Source organism: Watersipora subatra, chromosome 9, assembly GCF_963576615.1.
Source record: "Watersipora subatra chromosome 9, tzWatSuba1.1, whole genome shotgun sequence".
NCBI lineage: Eukaryota > Metazoa > Bryozoa > Gymnolaemata > Cheilostomatida > Watersiporidae > Watersipora > Watersipora subatra.
This window is the reverse complement of record NC_088716.1, coordinates 19,018,848-19,040,511: the sequence shown is the minus strand read 5'-3', so window position 1 is coordinate 19,040,511 and position 21,664 is coordinate 19,018,848. Positions and strand designations below refer to the sequence as shown.

Sequence of the window (21,664 nt, the reverse complement as noted above, 5' to 3'; positions counted from 1 at the left end):
TGTCCAAGTGATATAGAGCGATGTCTGTGTCTTGGTTATATGTACATGTGTGTTTGGAATTAGTTTCTCACAGGAACTTAGCATACTTAGGCTGATCTCAGCAGCCAGAATTTCTCACACAGACCAGGTTACAGTGGATTTCTTTGACAGCTAATAGTAGGAACAGACTCAATCTGCTGAGACCACACATGAGTGATCAGATTGGTTGACAGACTGGAGACAATCAAAGCTGAAGCTGTTTACGCTGAAGCTGGTTTCGTTTCCAACTTTCAAACACCATCGATTGTGTGCAATGTGTAGTAACAGTGACAATGCTGAACAGACACATGGAAATCCAGCAGTGTCAGGTTATCCACAGTATCAACTTCATACTAATGCATAGTTGCAGTATGCATGCAGTTTAAAGTTTTGAAAAATACATATTCACAGTATGCATGAAATGCTGGGTTTCATGTAATACATCATGGAAATAAATGTGCAGTAGACCGTAGTGGGTAATTGTCAGTTGGAGTGCAGTTGTAGTAAATGTCTACTGTGCATTAGAGAGATGTAATGCACTAAAATGTAATGCAATGACGCAGTGCAGTTCTAATACATCACAACCATAGTTTGTAGACATGAAAATGATTTTGTTCCATTATTACCAACTACTATGAATATTATTCCATGATTTATTATTGTGTATGTAATGTATTGATTAATTCATAAATTTTTTGTTTTTAAAATTAAAATAAAACTCTTAGGTAATCATATGACACATGAAACACAACTACTGCGTAAATTAATTAAAACCTTTGGAGTATAGAAACTCTGCTGAATAAAATTATTACATAACATAAACTTTTAATTGATTTCAAAAAGTAAAATAATTTTTTGCATGTGGTAACAAGAGCAAAAGAGATTCTGAAATGCATTGTTAGAGAATATACTCCTTTTGCTCAGAAAATATAAACTTGATTGTAATATTAATGTAAACTTGTACATGAATTAAAAAAGTTAAAAAAATTCTGAAATTCAATGCTGAAGAATATTTTGTTGCTCAAACACTTCCTACAGAGAGACTGAGTTATACTCACGATGCAGGGAGGTCCTTAAGTTGGCAGCTGATCAAGTTTAGCTCAGTGAGAGAAGTAAGAGCTCCAACAGCCTCTGGGAGGCCTTCTTTGAAGTTGTTGTAGCTCAGCTCGAGCACTTCCAGATGAGTCAGAGAGGACAAACTGTAATATATACATGTGATAAATTAAATGTATAATAGTATAGGTTCACAGGCCATGATAAAGTATCTCAGAATATAAAAATGAATTTGCTCTACTATTAAATGAAGAACTACAGAGCAGATGGGCAGCTAAATTGAATGGTCAGTTAGCATAATAATCTGTATGAATTATTAAAATAAACCAAACTATTACATGTACTGATAAGAAATCAATCTATGATTTATTATTGCATATGTAAATACTATTAAGTCATTACATCATAACAAAGCTACAATTATTATCTAATACACAGTATTGGTACAACGGAGGTATTACCTACGGCATAATAAGCAGTGCTGGATGCAGTTACAGTGTTGCTAGTGCACATTTCACAGTGCTGGATCTATCAATGACTTTTCATTACACTATAGATCTATTAGACAATCTGACATATGTATATGTGACATATCTATATCACATAGACATCATCATGTCTATGTATAGAAATGTCCAAGTGATATAGACAGATGTCTGTGCCTTGGTTAAATGTACAAGTATGTTTGGAATTAGTTTCTCACATGAACTTAGCATACTTAGGCTGATCTCAGCAGCCAGAATTTCTCACACAGACCAGGTTACAGTGGACTTCTTTGACAGCTAATAGTAGGAACAGACTCAATCTGCTGAGACCACACATGAGTGATCAGATTGGTTGACAGACTGGAGACAATCAAAGCTGAAGCTGGTTTCGTTTCCAACTTTCAAACACCAGTGATTGTGTGCAATGTGTAGTAACAGTGACAGTGCTAAACAGACACATGGAAATCCAGCAGTGTCAGGTTATCCACAGTATCAACTTCATACTAATGCATAGTTGCAGTACGTATGCAGTTTAAAGTTTTGAAGAATGCATATTTGCAGTATGCATGAAATGCTGGGTTTCAGGTAATACATCATGGAAATAAATGTGCAGTAGACCGTGGTGGGTAATTGCCAGTTGGAGTGCAGTTGCAGTAAATGTCTACTGTGTATTAGAGAGATGTAATGCACTAAAATGTACTGCAATGACTCAGTGCAGTTCTAATGCATCACAACCATAGTTTGTAGACATGAAAATGATTTTGTTCCATTATTATCCACTACCATGATTATTATTCTGTGATTTATTATCGTATATGTAATGTATTGATTAATTCATAAATTTTTTGTTTTTAAAATTAAAATAAAACTCTTAGGTAATCATATGACACCTGATACACAACTACTCCGTTAATTAATTAAAACCTTTGGAGTATAAAAACTCTGCTGAATAAAATTATTACATAACATAAACTTTTAATTGATTTCAAAAAGTAAAATAAACTTTTGAATGTGGTAACAAGAGCAAAAGAGATTCTGAAATGCGTTGCTAGAGAATATACTCCTTTTGCTCAGAAAATATAAACTTGATTGTAATATTAATGTAAACTTCTACATGAATTCAAAAAGTTAAAAAGATTCTGAAATTCAGTGCTGAAGAATATTTTGTTGCACAGAAACTTTCTACAGAGAGACTGAGTTACACTCACGATTCAGGGAGGTCCTGAAGTTGGCACCTGTCCAAGTATAGCTCAGTGAGAGAAGTAAGAGCTCCAACAACCTCAGAGAGGCCTTCTTTGAAGTTGTTCTTACTCAGATATAGCCTCTCCAGTTGAGTCAGAGAGGATAGACTGTAATATATACATGTGATAAATTAAAGGTATAATAGTATAGGTTCACAGGCCATGATAAAGTATCTCAGTACATAAAATGAATTTGTTCTACTATTAAATGAAGAACTACAGAGCAGATGGGCAGCTAAATTGAATGTTCAGTTAGCATAATAATCTGTATGAATTATTAAAATAAACCAAACTTTTACATACACTGATAAGGAATCAATCTATGATTTATTATTGTCCATGTGTTGATGAAGTTATTAAAGATAAGAACTCTTCAGTTGAAGCCACTCATTGATAGTAAAAGTTGTTTGATGATACTTTGTGTTGATTTATTACTGAGTAATATACTATCATGCATCAGAATATGTGTAAGTATTCAAACTATTCAAAAATGTAAGATATAAAACTATCTGTGATTGACTTAGATAAAGTGATGCCTACCTAAACAGTGCTAGTATTAAACATGTGACACAGGAATAGATATAAGTACATAGAGATAGTCCAGTAGTAAAAGGAACAAGTAGATACCCATAGAATACTTGATGATTTACTATAATGGTTTTGATAGATCACATAATAAAGCATATGAGGTACTTCATTACATTTTTGTCACGAGAGTTTCACTAAAGTATATGCGGCTGCATTGGGTTATAACTTGGTATGAACTACAGACTGATAATATAGCAGGATATTCCTATACTAAGGTATGGTATGTTATTTCTTCACCTAGTTTATTACAGTTGGAAGGAGAATCACTACTCTGGTAGTATAAGTGAAAGTAACTCTGTACAGTTTTACCTTTCCAACTGGCAGTTCTCTGGAATGTTCTCTAACCACACATACTTCACCATAGGACAAAGTATATTCAATGGAGGAATCTTTCCTCTGCATTTAAAGTGTGTAATGGAGTCTTCACCAACATCATTAAGTACCTCATCCACTGTTTTGTCTTGCAGTGAGCCAATGAGCCAGTAAGCAGACTTCCGTGTAGACAGTCTGTAGTTAACTCTGTAGACTATAAAATAAGTTGTGAGAATACAGTAAACCTCTTATAATATTTACAGCTACATTTTTGTCATAATTATGAACAACAGTGAACTAGCGGCAGCAGTGTAATAGATCACAATGACAGCGAGTCAGATTTTGTGGCAGCAGATCCACTGTATATAGTAGGAGCTGTAACTGTATATAGCTGCAGCTTCAGACCTGTCTGACCTTGAAAATTGAGTCATACTTACTAGTTGTGAAAATACATAATTTTAGAATGTACAGGCATCAGTACATCTTTATTAGAGCTCTATTACATATTTGATTGCGATGAGCATGGTTCAGTCAATAGTTAAATAGCTGGCTGATGCTGCAGTGTATAAATAATGCTTTTGATAAGGTTATAAATTCACCCAAACCTCAAGTAAGCAAGACTATCGCAGGTCATTTTGTCGACATCTTACAGGTCAAAGCTGACACACATAATTGTAGAAAGTGAAATACAATTTTTATCATGCTAGCATCAGACAAGCAGTAGACTGAATACTAGTAAATTACTGACACACACTGCAGGTTTCATAAACTTTATACCTTGCAGAAGGCTAAACCAGCTTGAAATAACTCCTCGATAACTAACCATGTCTCTACTAGATATTTCACTTTAATCTCTACCTAAACCCTTACTATACCTTCAACTTCAATATCTATGGAAGGGAATATTATTAGTTGTTAGTGTCAGCAGGTTACCAAGCTGGTAATTGACAGCAATGCATGTTGATATTTAAAATCAAATCATAGAGATGTAGTGTGATAGTAGGTGGAAGTATTGTAAAGGAAAGTATACAGAGATTGTTGATTAGGTAAGTTTTAACTGTACCAGGGTGTGATTAGGTTGGTGTTAACTGTACCAGGGTGTGATTAGGTAGGTGTTAACTGTACCAGGAAGTGATTAGGTAGGTGTTAACTGTACCAGGGTGTGATTAGGTTGGTGTTAACTGTACCAGGAAGTGATTAGGTAGGTGGTAACTGTACCAGGAAGTGATTAGGTAGGTGTTAACTGTACCAGGGTGTGATTAGGTAGGTGTTAACTGTACCAGGGTGTGATTAGGTTGGTGGTAACTGTACCAGGGTGTGATTAGGTAGGTGTTAACTGTACCAGGAAGTGATTAGGTAGGTGTTAACTGTACCAGGAAGTGATTAGGTAGGTGTTAACTGTACCAGGAAGTGATTAGGTAGGTGTTTACTGTACCAGGAAGTGATTAGGTAGGTGTTAACTGTACCAGGAAGTGCTGACAAAGAGATGATGGGTTAAAGTCTCAATATGATTTCATCTAAGAATTTATAATATTCCATAAAAACTGTTGACTAGTAAGACAGTAACTGTTACAATTAGTTTATGATAGAAGTTAACAAGTTAATAAGGGAGAGTATTGTAGAGGAACAACTATGACAATGATAAGGAAGATTATTAAATAACAAATATACAGATAAACATACCATCTGTACTGTAGCTTGTTGTGTTTGAGGGAGACAGCGGAGAGTCCTCTAACTGTAAGCTGTATGACGAGGAAGTGATTAGGTAGGTGTTAACTGTACCAGGAAGTGCTGACAAAGAGATGATGGGTTAAAGTCTCAATATGATTTCATCTAAGAATTTATAATATTCCATAAAAACTGTTGACTAGTAAGACAGTAACTGTTACAATTAGTTTATGATAGAAGTTAACAAGTTAATAAAGGAGAGTATTGTAGAGGAACAACTATGACAATGATAAGGAAGATTATTAAATAACAATATACAGATAAACATACCATATGTACTGTAGCTTGTTGTGTTTGAGGGAGACAGCGGAGAGTCCTCTAACTGTAAGCTGTATGACGAGTCTGAAAGAGCTCTGGCACTAGAAGATGATGGCCCTTCATCCCGACTGCTAGATGGACCAGACTCTCCTGACAACCAAGTTGGAGACACGAGTGAAATATTAGTACTGAAGCAGACTTGTATAGCATACCTGATGTTACTAGCAGATGATACTAATGCTAAATAATAGTATCATATGCTAGAAACATGACTTCGAACATCACTTTACGATACACGAGTTTAGTAGCATAAATTGTAGTTCATCAGGAGCCTTGTTGCTATAGCAATGAAATCATAAAGTTTTGTTTCAATTTCAATTGCTATTAGAAATTGAAACTTGGAGATGATGAAATTCTCAGCCTCTGACTATCATAAGTTGTCCTGGTTTATTCTCTCTAGTATTATTTCAACTTGGGTGGTCATTGATAATTCAGGCCAGTCAAGTGTCAATTTTCAGGCACTAGTTTATGGTCAGATCTAAAAAAGATAACGATTTGTGAGTTTGTAGACCGCAGTTCCTAACTCGGTTTGAAAACTGTGTAGCTGTGTTGGCGATTATATTTGATCAGTAGTACCATAGATGTAAGAAAATAGTTTTGTATGGCTTTAAAAAGAACCTTTGACATCAATGTTAAACGTCCTGCTCTAGCGGGCAATATTTGTTTCTTTTTTGCATTTCTAAAGCGAGCTGCATCGTGGAGCCAGCATGGTGCTGCACGCTTGCAGTCAAAACTCTTCTTGAAAATTAAGAATGATTACTGGCATTAAAGAATGGTTACTGGTGCTTTGCTGGTGCTGGAAATACTTAGATTTATTCTAGATACTAGAAATATAAGGTATATATATAAAAGAGTGATAAAAACAATGCATTAGAAAAATACCACAAAGGTTTACTGCTCTTATTAAAATGTTACGCTGCTAAAAATAGATCCTAGACATATGTTTTATAAGCAACTATGTTCTTGATGACAGTTTGTGTTGCAACAGTATCTTTTAGTGCAGTCTGTTAAATTTCTAATTGTAATTTTCCTTCGAAATATTGGACTAAGTTTTAGATTTTATTTTACTTATTTTAGGTGGTAGATGTTGGCATAAAACTGGCGATTTCCAAGTCGAAATCAACAATCAAGGTATGTCTTTTTGAGGTTGTGATCTAAAGTTGATCAAAGTCAAAATATCTCTATTTCATTTAATCAGCGGTAAAAGTTCCTCATGGAATTAATTTTATCATAATTTTTGCTACATCAACAAAATATATATTTTATAAACATATTATGCAACGCTTAATGGAGCAGAACAGATTTTGCCATATTGTATTATTCGTTAACTTTTTTTATCTTTATCAAATGTTTATTTTCAGTTTCATGCTCTACTAATCCATGATAGTCTCACTAACGCATTAGACCAGCCTGCTGACATTGTTATAGTACCAAGACATGATTCTGAGCGAAGTCACTACTCTCTAATGGTTAGTATTCTTATGCTGCACTTTTATACTAAAAGACTATGTCAAGATATTAATTTTGAGAACAATTAGTGTTGCATGGCTGTGCGTAGTTATTATAACTGTTTTAAAATTTTAAAACAGCACATCTTTTATATAGCGTGTAACTTGAATAATATAACTGTTTTGTAGGCACGGGAATACTTGCTCTGCGTGTATCTATAACATGCAACTTGCATTAGCTTGCATAGCTTTATATCCAAGTTGTATATGGTACTTTGTTTGCAGCTGGTAGATAGGAAACTTAGAAATCTTCATTCAATGGACTCTCTTTCTTACAAAGGACAACAGACCTTTGAAAAAAGGTGAGCATGAAATTCTTCACTAGGTTTGTCGGTAAATCTTACAAAAAGCAACAGTTATTGCCTTTGCATTCTAGCATAAATGGTTTAATCCAAAAACTCACTGTTAGCAACAATATTTGCAGGAAGCTTGTTTCTGTTGAGAGGTTTGCTGATTATGCTTTGACAGATAGTGAGATGGCGGCTATGCCACAGAAAGATTGTGTAAGCTTTGGACTGTATGTTATCAAGGTGAGTGACGCTCTCATTCGAAGAGATCTTAAGACTTCAACAATTATCAGTAGGAAACGTCTAGTTGAATTATTTATCTACACATTAACTATTACTAAGGAACCTAGTCCTATTCTGTCAATTTTCACTGTTAACCACAATGTTTTTTCAGCAAAATTAGTGTGATTCCTTGTAGGGGGTTATGCAATAATCTTGAACTTTCTAGATATTAGGCACATTTTTGTTGTTGTTAACTTATTAAAGAATAATTCTAAGAATCTCCATTTTTACAATGTTATTAATATTTTCAGCATGCACAACGATATGTTGAATCGTTTGAGCTAGAAAATAGAAAAGATGGTGATATGTCTTTAAATCCTTCCACATACTGTAAAGAATTATTGGCAAGTATAAAGGTATGTGAAACAATAACTATTCCCAGCAGATTTAGCACATCTGTATATCTTGTATGTAAATAGATGTTAAGATACTTCCTCACTTATTTGGTTTAATTTTTTCAACCTGAACTAACAACTTTTTAACATTTTTGCATTGAATTTCGTTTTTAACCAGTTGTCTTTATTTATGTTAGGAAGATGGTCGAGCATTGGCGGATAACAAGCTCTCTATTGAAGCAGGTAGGTTGAAGATGTAAGCCACATACAGGCTAACAAGTTGTGTATTTGTATCATGTTAATACATAAAACCTATTTTACTGTGTTCACCAATCTAGAGCATGAGAATACTATTCTGATATCTTTAAATAGTATAGTGTTGGCATCTACAGACATTACCTGCTTTATATATATCTAATGCATGTTCTTAACCCTTTGGCTACGACGCGCTTACAGCCGGGAAAATACCAGCGTACGGAGGCAATTACTAGGGCGATTTGAGCCTTCGACATGACTGCATAAAAACTGCAGTAACTTACATCACAATTCTGATAGTTACATAAATTAATATGCATAGGAAAGCTGAGAAATTTCTCTACAAGCTGATATTTTTTCTATGCAGATAGCTTGCAAATGCTTTCCAGCAAGTCTCAATTTGTTGAAGCTATTAATTTTTTATACACCATTTTCAATTGTATTTTCCTAATTGATAAAGGTAATTGACAATGTTGTATAAATAATGCTTGCACGGATTCATAGGTTCTCAACAATTTGCAAAAAAAATTGGTCGTCAGAGAGCATAGAAAGTGGAAATATGAGCTCCGATGCATTGCGGGAGCGCCACTCGAAATTCTCAGTGCATGACCCAAAAGACCAGCGAAAAATGGAGGCCTGACAATGTCACCTAAACTTCGCTATAACTTACATGCAAATTGGAATAGAGCTATAAATGAATATGCATTTGAAAGCTTAGAAATTTCTCAACAGGCAGCTATTTATTCCCTGTAAATCGTCCCTGCAAAGTTATTCGTCTGTGAATATTTCTATCAACATTGTGATGTGTCAATGGTGCCACCTTTCTATCATAAAACATCGATAACAAATACATTTTTGGAAGCAATAACTCTGTGAAAATGGTTTATGATAAGCATCTGCACGGTGTCATATGTTTGCAAGAGTTTGTAAAGAAACTGGTTGTCCAAGTCGTCCTTTCCAAGCCAGCAAGCTTTCATCTATAGATATGAATTTACCAGGCAGTAAAACAGAATATAATTGGCCGCATATCATGACAAAAACATCTAACTTGAAAAATCTATTGCTAGCAGGCTGTTCAAAATTGTCAGCAAAATGCACAGTAGAAAGTAAACTTGCTTCTATTTTTCTTTCTATTTTTAATTTTATTAAAAATCAGTGTAGATAATAAAGGATTGTGGACCAGTAAGACAACAGGGTAGGCTTTTTGAAAATACTTATATGCAAAACTAAATAAATAACTCGCCAAATATCTTTACCATCCACAGGCTCCGAAGCATCGCGATGTTTTTGGAGGCCATATTTATTCGTTTCGTTAAATATAACATTTATAATGGCCGATGTTATAAAAAGCTTTAATATTAAAAATACTTATCTGTTTAAAAATTCGAACTTACTCCTGCCAAGCTGTCAGCAAAATGTAATTTTTTGTTGTTGTAAGTCAGCTCCTCTTTGAAATCCGTAAATACTCCTGGTTTCATTGCCGGCCGTTTCACTCTCACTTTCGCAATCCAATTCACCCTGTTGATCTTATTTTTCACTTTCATCGTCTACCCCACAATCTTCCGACCTGATATCCTTTTCTTCACTTCCAAACCAGTCGATGTCTTCCTCTAAACAAACTTTTTTAGCAGAGCTTGAACAACCGCGTGCGTTCATGATGAATAGATTTCCATAAAAGATCACATCTTTGCAAAGTGTATTGCTTGCACATGCGTATTAGGGATTATTTATAACCTCAAAACAGTATTACAAAGCCAATGGAAATTGATCAAATTACTCATTTTAATGCTGTTTTTTTAATAAATAATATATTTTTAAAAAGGTCCATCGCAGGCCGAATTTTTTCGGGATCCGTTCGCTGAGACAATGCTCGTATTCCGGGTTTTTACGGATTTTGTAAGCAAAGGGTTAACTAGATCAAAACTTTGTGAAGTAGTCTGTAACGTTTTCTATTTATTTATTTGTGTAATAGCCAAGGAAGAATCCCCCAGAGAAGGAGCGGTGAAGTGTTTCACGACAACAGAAGATCATGAAGCTACCAACTGGAATGGCAAGGAGCTTACAGAAAACCCTGTGGAATTTCCTGCTGTCTCACTAGATGCTCAGCTTATGTATTATAAAATCAAGTACCTGAAGCGCTATAAAACACACCATACTAGTTATGGTGTATTTAATGTAGTTCCAGCCGAAGATTACGAACATTGTCGACAGGAGCATATATCTGGAATGTATGATGATATTCAGGTGGTAAATGAGACCATTTTATATTATCTTAAAGAGAGTAGCTCTGACTATCAGGTCGTTAGTCGGCAACTTATTAGACTGAGTCCAGCTGTACTAGAAGCTTACGAGTCATGGTGTAAGAAGTTGACTCCAGAAGATGACAATAGTAGGCCATCTCCAGCATATTATGGTATGGAAAAATCCATTGCGCATAGCTAAACATACATTTTCTTGGTATGCTTTCCAATGTACACATGTATGCGGATAACTGGCATATCTTCAATATGTTTTAAAACAAAATTTTATTGTTTGTTCACACCGGACTATTATCGTGTATTACCTGTTATTTGATGCCCTGATTCAGTAGTAACTACTGTTTTATTAACTTTTATGTTGCATACATTTATATAGTTTAGCCATCCTGTATTTCTACTCAGTTTGTTTGCATTAGTGGAATATGCATCAAGGCAGTGTGTACTCAGCTGTACTCAGTGTGTACTTTTTCTTTATACAATTTTGCAACTTGGTGCATTCAACTTTTTCAACGGTTTTTCTATTTGGTACATATTAGATTTCGTTGAGAGATGCTATGTAAACCTAAATAATATATAACTTTTACATACAACATACAATGATAATGCCTTCTCATAACTCTAAGCTTGAGTTTGTATGAAGTCATAAAACTTTTATGTAGCCAGGCTAATACTTGCTGTTCAAGTCCACGAAGTTGAAATAAGATAACTGTTTTATAGCTAGGCTAAAATTTGCTGAAAAGTCAGGTTCCAATATGTATTTAATAGAAATATAACTGTTTTGTAGCTGGGCTAATATTGCTGAAAAGTCAGGTTTTAACATGTATTTAATAGAAATATAACTGTTTTGTAGTTAGGCTAAAATTTGCTGAAAAGTCAGGTTCCAATATGTATTTAATAGAAATATAACTGTTTTGTAGCTAGGCTAATATTTGCTGAAAAGTCAGGTTCTAACATGTATTTAATAGAAATATAACTGTTTTGTAGCTGGACTAATATTTGCTGAAAAGTCAGGTTCCAATATGTATTTAATAAAAATATAACTGTTTTGTAGCTGGGCTAATATTGCTGAAAAGTCAGGTTTTAACATGTATTTAATAGAAATATAACTGTTTTGTAGTTAGGCTAAAATTTGCTGAAAAGTCAGGTTCTAACATGTATTTAATAGAAATATAACTGTTTTGTAGCTGGGCTAATATTGCTGAAAAGTCAGGTTCCAATATGTATTTAATAGAAATATAACTGTTTTGTAGTTAGGCTAAAATTTGCTGAAAAGTCAGGTTCCAATATGTATTTAATAGAAATATAACTGTTTTGTAGCTAGGCTAATATTGCTGAAAAGTCAGGTTTTAACATGTATTTAATAGAAATATAACTGTTTTGTAGTTAGGCTAAAATTTGCTGAAAAGTCAGGTTCCAATATGTATTTAATAGAAATATAACTGTTTTGTAGCTGGGCTAATATTGCTGAAAAGTCAGGTTTTAACATGTATTTAATAGAAATATAACTGTTTTGTAGTTAGGCTAAAATTTGCTGAAAAGTCAGGTTCCAATATGTATTTAATAGAAATATAACTGTTTTGTAGCTGGGCTAATATTGCTGAAAAGTCAGGTTTTAACATGTATTTAATAGAAATATAACTGTTTTGTAGTTAGGCTAAAATTTGCTGAAAAGTCAGGTTCCAATATGTATTTAATAGAAATATAACTGTTTTGTAGCTAGGCTAATATTTGCTGAAAAGTCAGGTTCTAACATGTATTTAATAGAAATATAACTGTTTTGTAGCTGGACTAATATTTGCTGAAAAGTCAGGTTCCAATATGTATTTAATAGAAATATAACTGTTTTGTAGCTAGGCTAATATTTGCTGAAAAGTCAGGTTCTAACATGTATTTAATAGAAATATAACTGTTTTGTAGCTGGACTAATATTTGCTGAAAAGTCAGGTTCCAATATGTATTTAATAGAAATATAACTGTTTTGTAGCTGGGCTAATATTGCTGAAAAGTCAGGTTTTAACATGTATTTAATAGAAATATAACTGTTTTGTAGTTAGGCTAAAATTTGCTGAAAAGTCAGGTTCCAATATGTATTTAATAGAAATATAACTGTTTTGTAGCTGGGCTAATAATTGCTGAAAAGTCAGGTTTTAACATGTATTTAATAGAAATATAACTGTTTTGTAGCTGGGCTAATAATTGCTGAAAAGTCAGGTTCTAGCATGTATTTAATAGAAAAATAACTGTTTTGTAGCTAGGCTAATATTTGCTGAAAAGTCAGGTTCCAATATGTATTTAATAGAAATATAACTGTTTTGTAGCTAGGCTTATAATTGCTGAAAAGTCAGGTGCTAATCTGTATTGTAATTAGAAGAAAAAGTATAACTGTTTTGTGGGCAAGCCAAAACCTGCTGTAGTCATATAAAATAACTGCTTTGCAATGTAGTACATACGTAATAGTTTGTAATAATATTATCAATGTACAAGCTCTATTCAAGAATATACTAAAAACCATTTACAACAACGGCCTACTACAACTACGCAGTACAACTAGCATTAGCAGTTTTGCAGTTCCGTAGAAACGACCTTGTCAACGTGCAGTTATATTGTAGGCGCCAAAATTTATTTCTGTGTACATTCCGCAACCGAGTTAGGAATTGCAGCTAGAAACTCACAAATCGTTATCTTTTTTAGATCTGACCCTAGTTTATAAAGAAGCAAGATGAATGACTACAGTCAAAGCCTTTAAACTGAGAGTTCACATTAAAAATTTTAAAATAAAGTTCTCTTTCTAGAACAAAAACATTAGTAATTATTTGCCAACGCAAACTATGAAAAGGTGTTTTTTATTTTCAGTCAATCTATTTATCTTTTAATTTTATTAGCGCAAGCTGTCCGCGAAGTTGAAAATGTTCAACTCGCTCAACGAAGAGCGTACATTTGACCCCAATTTTTAAATCGCAGATGAGGTCAACAGTAAAAAACAAAGTATCTAGAAACTTCAATTGGATCTATTCTGCTTTATGCGGTGGCACAAAATTTTTAATTGCTTTCTCAAGAGACTATGAATAGCCTAGTTTATTTCCAATACTGTTTCAAAGTTCTATAAAATCTAGAGAGGGGTACAGCAAAACCCTAGTGCATGCTGTTTCAGAAACAGAAACAACACAGGCTCTGAACACTTAGTACAAAAATGGGTCAGTCTTCAGGCAAGTTAAAATATTTCTTTGGAACAGCAGATGATTTTAGTGTAAAAATGACAAACATGTGAGTTGTCATTACAAGTTAGCATATTCAGTCTCAGTGCTGACCATACTCTCTCATATAACAACACTTTATCTTACCAGAAACCTTTTTACTGGATTTGCCTCTAATCTTTTTCCAAGCTCGTCTCAGCATCACTCCTGAATGACTGCAACTAAATATAACATATTAGTACAATTAGAGCCAGATTTAACACATCAAAAGCTACGTATGACGCCATCATTAAGTTACGTATGACACTGGAAACAGTGAAAATCACTGCTTCAGAGTTAGTGCTGCAAGCAAATGTAGATTTCCAGAAATCAATAATATAACCTTCAGCTTGCTGCAAATACATATGCTCTCACGTAGTTGAGTCTGAGATAGAAGACAACTCCTAATTTGGACTCGGTATTTTGAATAATTATTATGGTAGATATACTTTTCACCATTTAATAACAGGTCAACATGATCCATGGACTACTTAAGATGGTTCTAGAATTTACCAGAAGGAAGCTTTATAACTTTAGGTGAGTAGCACATTCAGTTGATAGTTGTTTGTTGATCATAAAAGGCTCTCAGACTACCTAATAATAGTCATATATTGTAATTGACAGTGTCAGCGCTATGTATTGTTAATTTGACACTTGTCCAAAATATTCAGCATCCTGGCTATTTTAAACATAACATTACATGCGCTAGAGGGTTAATCATTATAATATATATTATGGGAAAAACCTACAACCAATTGCAAAGTAATGCACTACATCTGTCAAACTCACCTTATAAAAGTAAGGGAAACTCTTCTGGCTTATAGAGTTTCAATATGTTCAACATGCCTAAAAATAAACATACAATCATATTAATATGAGAACTCTGACTTTATTTTTAATATAATAGCTGCTGACAGCACAGATTTCTACTTTATTTCACTTTATTGTTTGGAATTGTTTTCGATAGATGTGTCTGATACCCTCTGTAGAAGTTTAATTGAAAATCACTTAATGTTGAGAGATCTGTACATCTATATATAAAAATCTCAAAGTTTATCATTGTCTGTCGCCCCTTGTTCGATGTCTGTCCAGCAACAGCGATTCAAGTCTAGGAATAAAAGATGCGCTTCGTATCGGTTTAGAACTCGTGATGATTGCAACAGCAAGTTTCTAGACACGCCTGCCAAACCAAACGACTAAGTTGTTCGTATCATTCCCTCACTCTTACCATATATGTACTCTCTCTAACCTTTTTGCGATTGCACATGCTAAAAATGAACTTTTTACTGTTAAATAATATTACCTTTCGCATTTATTATATTTTGAAATTTTTTAAAAGCTAATTTTTTGCTACCATTACCTTATTTTTAACTTGTAATTGTCAAATGTGTCATTTTAATTGTGCCGTTACACTCCTATTTCTAGTTTTTTCCTAAGGTTCGATTGGTAAATCTGTTAAGGCTAAATACTTTTCACGAGGACTTATTATCTCAAGTAGGTAGAACCTCTACATTCTCTCTCTCCCTTCGGTCAGACAAAGTACCAGACAAGGACAGTCCGATATCTCATTGTTAGGCTTGTATCAGTATCGAGAGGTATCAGTACCATCATATTCAAAGTTTTAATGGATAGCTTCTGCTGCAACAATAACTTTTTTATACACACACTTCTCTGCAGTAATTGTGATGATTAATTCAACATAGGCTATCCATGATTTTCATTTTGTTTTTTCCAGTTCGCATTCATTGTATCATTGCCAAATCATTTTCCATTGTATTCGTAGCAATACAGGCTATATTTAATCACTACTTGCTGATTCACATTTACATTTAAACATCTTTCCAGACGTTGTATTTTTTCTCCTAATATGTTTCAACAAAAAACTTGTTTCATTATATATGAAATTCAAAAGCTACAGTTGCTTGAAAAAGTTTAAAAACGGTTACAGCTGTTTTATTTTTCTCTTAATTTATTTAAACTGCACAAAACACTTTTCCCATGTTATGGAGTTTGGAAGTTAGAATGGTAACTGTTGTTATGTGTTAAATAAAAATCAATTTTCTGCGCAGACTTTTGATTACCCAGGCAACCCCGGACATTCACCTAGTTATCTGTTAGTTATCTGAAGTTATCTGTTAGTAACCTGTCAGGTTTAATAGAATTATGACTCACAAATTATTACAGGACAGACAACACTGTTCCAATCTGTAATAATTCCCTTGTGAAATCTATTGTAATCCACCCACATGTTTGCGTACAAGCAGTCTTACCAGTCACGGACAAATTATTGTAAAATTCACTACATAATCTACATTAGCTAGGCTAACTGAGAACTTGTATGACTACAACTGAGGTTTTCATATTTCCATGTTCATGGTGAAATAAAAAAGTCAGATAAAAATGACAGTCAAAGACATAACAGTGGACACATATTGTTGATGAAGTTAAGTCTATCATGAGCCACCGTATACCATTACTACTCATAGTCTATCATTATTGAAATAGTTCACAAGTCAGTAAAGTTATTGCTACTTGGTTCTTAATTCTTTTTGTAAAGAATATTCAAATGATATAAATATGACACACCCTAAAACTTCTATTTTTCACTGTACTAAAAGTACGGAAAATGGATTCCAATTTTAATTACATGAAGCATTAGGTAGGCAGAATTAAAATATTAGCCCTTGGGGATGAGCTCACCTTTGAAACTTACTATTATCCAGCAACAAAGAAGTTTTAAAGTGACAGACAAATAAAACCTCCAGATGAGTCACCAGGTTATACTAAGTAGAGTTACTTACGAGGCTGTTATTACTATTCATCAAATCAGTTTATGATGAAAAGATGATGTTTTGTTGTGTAGTTCTCTACTATAAAGAATAGGGAAAGAGTTAACTAGGCCGCAGATGAATACTACTTGCACAGAAGCTAGCTGCATGTGAAATGAGCTTAGGGCTTCCCAGGCAATCAGGAGTGAAGCTGATCACGTGTTAACAGTCTCAGCTGATGCTAAAAATAGCAACTAGCAGTCGTGAGCGAAGAATGACACCATGGCTACGCAGGCTTTGTAGTCTAATGAATTCCACCATATTTGAACAAAAGAAAACTTCATCTTGCAATTTCGGACATTCACAGACTTTTAAACTTATAACAATAATGGCAAAGTTGCCTCACTTCAGCATGCTGCCTTGGTATGACTAAAAATATTTTTGTGACTAGAAATAGGCTGTTATTATTTAAATATGAAATTTAGCTCACTCCTGATGGTCATGTATGTAAAGTCAGAAAATTATAATATGACTACAGTGTTAAACTACGATTAATACAGTATGTCTAAACAACTATGATAGTACTGAAAACTAGAAGTGCCTTGGCCTGTGAGTGGTCTTGTGTGGGTATAACTTGTGGAAGATTTTGTCCATGAGCGGCGGCTCATGACGTAAGCTAGAACAATTTGTAGGTTCTAAGGCTATGACAATCTAACACTTGCTATATAACAAAATTGTGCTGTTTTTCAAAAGGTTTTATTGGATTCGTTTGCAGATAGTTGATAGAATAATTACTGTGTCGATAGCACTTCGGTAAAAGTGGCATACAGAGAGTAGCTTAAAATTCTGGATACGGGATGAGCTAAACAAATGGTTATTGACGCACAATTAAGGGTAAATAATTTTATGATATTTCTCTAATTAGGCCTATAATGTTATCTTAAGAATTATCATATATTCTATGATAATTCTACGATATATATGGGAATTCAAAAGCATCCGCAGTAAGAGTCGATGCGGTTAACAGTTTGCAAGTGATGAGGCAAAATAAATTGGGCGCTCCTACAACGTAAATAATTAGTTCCAAGAACGTACACGTTATGAAGATTTTACATTATACGAACATTAAAATACATGTAAATTGCCTCCATTACGAGATCTTTGTAAACTCACTTCTTTTGCAATACAGAAAATAAACCTAGGCGTAACTTTTTAATTTATTGGTTGTGCTGCATCTGTAGTATTATTGGTTTTCATCGACAACTTTCCCCCTGATTTCTGATAAACTTCACTGGTTTTATAGACCATGATTGCTGGTAATTTTACCATAAGTTGAAGGAGAGCACACATCTTCAACATTCAGTCACAACGGTTTGCTAAGTTTTCTAAACAGCCAAGTCTATTCTGCTAAGTAAAACTAATGATAAATATTTTATAAATCTACAATAAAGCAAAACAAAAAATATTTTTACTATAAAAGTAACGATACTGCCCGCTCATCGTATATCTGTATCCAGTGGTCAATTATACAGTAGACACTCCTATATGGTATACCTCCTATACAGTAGACACTCCTATATGGTACAACTCCTATACAGTAGACATTTCTATATGGTATACTTCTTATACAGTAGACACTTGAGAGGAAGTATATCGTATAAGGGTGTCTACTGTATAGGAGGTATACCATATAAGAGTGTCTAATGTATAGGAGGTATATCATATAGGAGTGTCTACACTGTATAGGAGGCATATCATATGAGAGTGTCTACTGTATAGGAGGTATACCATATAGGAGCGTCTACTGTGTAGGAGGTATACCATATAGGGGTGTCTACACTGTATAGGAGGTATATCATATAGGAGTGTCTACACTGTATAGGAGGTATATCATATAGGAGTGTCTACTGTATAGGAGGTATAACATATAGGAGTGTCTACTGTATAGGAGGTATACCATATAAGAGCGTCTACTCTATAGGTATAGTGTTGAAAATACGCCTAAATACGAATAAAATGAAAACGTCAAAATACACTAGATGCTCCTACAACATAAATAATCCGTTTCAGTAACGCTTACATTTTTGAGGTTTTGCGTTATGGGAACGGTAGTTATGTAGAACGGTAGGAAAATGTTAGTTTACAGATATTTTATATATTATCTGAATATATTACAGTATATTCATTGAAAAAGATAAAATATCTTCCCTAAAGACTCGCCGTTAAGGTTATTAGCAAAAACCTTTGGGCAATCAGTCGCTAAGAGTTGTCTACCCATTAGAATATAGCAAATACTGTAATCCCTATAACCTACCATGGTATTATGGAGGATGGTGACTTAGAGAGTAAGCTGCTGAAAGAAAGCATAACTTACAATCTTACAATGAATGGGAAAAAATACTTTGAGGAATGTCCGCCTCTCCAAATATTTTCATGAAATAGCAAAAAGTTAAACAAAGCCTGCCATAAGATAACAATCTCCAAAGTTGAAGAAGCAACTATGACAAATGAATGGTGGTATGAAGGATTAGGTATGGTAAAGGAATGGTGGTATGAAGGATTAGGTATGGTAAAGGAGTGGTGGTACGAAGGATTAGGTATGATAAAGGAGTGGTGGTACGAAGGATTAGGTAGGGTAAATGAATGGTGGTATGAAGGATTAGGTATGGTAAAAGAGTGGTGGTATGAATGATTAGGTATGATAAAGGAGTGGTGGTATGAAGGATTAGGTTGGGTAAATGAATGGTGGTATGAAGGATTAGGTATGGTAAAGGAGTGGTGGTATGAAGGATTAGGTATGACAAATGAATGGTGATATGAAGGATTAGGTATGGTAAAGGAGTGGTGGTATGAATGATTAGGTATGATAAAGGAGTGGTGGTATGAAGGATTAGGTATGGTAAAGGAGTGGTGGTATGAAGGATTAGGTATAATAAAGGAGTGGTGGTATGAAGGATTAGGTATGGTAAAGGAGTGGTGGTATGAAGGATTAGGTATGGTAAAGGAGGGGTGGTATGAAGGATTAGGTGTGGTAAAGGAGAGGTGGTATGAAGGATTAGGTATGGTAACGGAGTGGTGGTATGAAGGATTAGGTATGGTAAAGGAGCGGTGGTATGAAGGATTAGGTATGGTAAATGAGTGGTGGTATGAAGGATTAGGTATAGTAAAGGAGTAGTGGTATGAAGGATTAGGTATGGTAAAGGAGTGGTGGTATGAAGGATTAGGTATGGTAACGGAGTGGTGGTATGAAGGATTAGGTATGGTAAAGGAGCGGTGGTATGAAGGATTAGGTATGGTAAATGAATGGTGGTATGAAGGATTAGGTATTGTAAAGGAGAGGTGGTATGAAGGATTAGGTATGGTAAAGGAGTGGTGGTATGAAAGATTAGGTATGGTAAAGGAGGGGTGATATGAAGGATTAGGTATGGTGAAGGAGGGGTGGTATGAAGGATTAGGTATGGTAAAGGAGGGATGGTATGAAGGATTAGGTAGGATGGGGTGGTGATATGAAGGATTAGGTATGGTAAAGGAGTGGTGGTATGATGGATTAGGTATGGTAAAGGAGTGGTGGTATGAAGGATTAGGTATGGTAAAGGAGTGGTGGTATGATGGATTAGGTATGGTAAAGGAGTGGTGGTATGAAGGATTAGGTATGGTAGAGGAGGGGTGGTATGAAGGATTAGGTATGGTAAAGGAGGGGTGGTATGAAGGATTAGGTAGGATGGAGTGGTGGTATGAAGGATTAGGTATAGTAAAGGAGTGGTGGTATGAAGGATTAGGTATGGTAAAGGAGTGGTGGTATGAAGGATTAGGTATGGTAAAGGAGTGATGATATGAAGGATTAGGTATGGTAAAGGAGTGGTGGTATGAAGGATTAGGTATGGTAAAGGAGTGGTGGTATGAAGGATTAGGTATGGTAAAGGAGTGGTGGTATGAAGGATTAGCTATGGTAAAGGAGAGGTGGTATGAAGGATTAGGTATGGTAAAGGAGTGGTGATATGAAGGATTAGGTATAGTAAAGGAGTGGCGGTATGAAGGATTAGGTATGGTAAAGGAGTGGCGGTATGAATGATTAGGTATGGTAAAGGAGAGGTGGTATGAAGGATTAGGTATGGTAAAGGAGTGGTGGTATGAAGGATTAGGTATAGTAAAGGAGTGGTGGTATGAAGGATTAGGTATGATAAACTTTAAGAGAGTAAATCAAGTAGAATTATCTGAAGGATGTGTTAGCAATCAGAATCTCACGGTTTAGCTTGGAACTAATTTTAGATTCAAGCTTTTACATTGACCACTGTTTCGTAGTAGTAGTAGTAGTAAAGGCTATCCATGTCCAGGCTTTGTGGCTATCTATTTAGTGACTACTGGTTTGTTATGGTTTGAGTACCTACACGGGTTGATCATGCATGCCAGTGTCATTTCCATAAGGAAAAATGATGCCAAAAACTCATCTTGTTCTGGCTATGAAAGAATTGTTTCTGCTATGATGGGCTCCATTGTTTGACTACATACACAATACTAAGATACTTTGCTGCATAGAAAGTGAACATATATCCTCTATTGTGAATCTGATTGAGGTAATGCAAACTATTCGCTCAGGTCTGTCTTATGCTCAGATAGCTTTAAACAAGGTTCTCTAGTGTTCACGCTCCCTCACTGCATCTGGCAACAATAACTCCACATTAGTATTCTCTATACTCTCTATCTAGTATGAATGTAATATAATACAAGTACAGTCAAACATGGATAACTCGCCCACGGAAAGCTCAAACACATGGTTAATTCAAACGGTTTCTTTGGTCCGTTCCCACGTAATGATAAATTGCTATAGATAACTCGAACTCAACACTGTTAACTCGAACTGTTTTTGCCCAACGGCTACCGAAACAGTCGTTATCGCTTTAGAAAATCACTTTATTCCAAGCCATAGAGGTAAACCTCAACTGTTCGTAATTCATAAGTGTCGTTATTACCACCATCGGCAAAATATTTTTGTCA

The 21,664-nt window shown here is 34.7% G+C and overlaps 2 protein-coding genes across 2 annotated transcripts; one reads left to right on the top strand and one right to left on the bottom strand.

Annotated features, from left to right (window-relative positions):
* The first annotated feature begins 8,104 nt into the window (after positions 1-8,104).
* LOC137404653 (uncharacterized) lies at positions 8,105-11,174 on the top strand. The gene is made up of 3 exons (XM_068090877.1): positions 8,105-8,176; positions 8,353-8,398; positions 10,383-11,174. Exons 1-3 carry the CDS (start codon positions 8,126-8,128, stop codon positions 10,850-10,852), a joined length of 567 nt encoding a protein of 188 aa, XP_067946978.1. The 5' UTR covers positions 8,105-8,125; the 3' UTR covers positions 10,853-11,174.
* A 7,865-nt stretch (positions 11,175-19,039) lies between these two features.
* Positions 19,040-20,997, bottom strand: LOC137404861 (adhesive plaque matrix protein-like). The gene is made up of 2 exons (XM_068091088.1): positions 20,953-20,997; positions 19,040-20,854 (listed from the first exon to the last, which is right to left on the bottom strand). The coding sequence occupies exons 1-2, from the start codon at positions 20,995-20,997 to the stop codon at positions 19,040-19,042; spliced, it is 1,860 nt and encodes a 619-aa protein (XP_067947189.1).
* Positions 20,998-21,664: the final 667 nt, after the last annotated feature.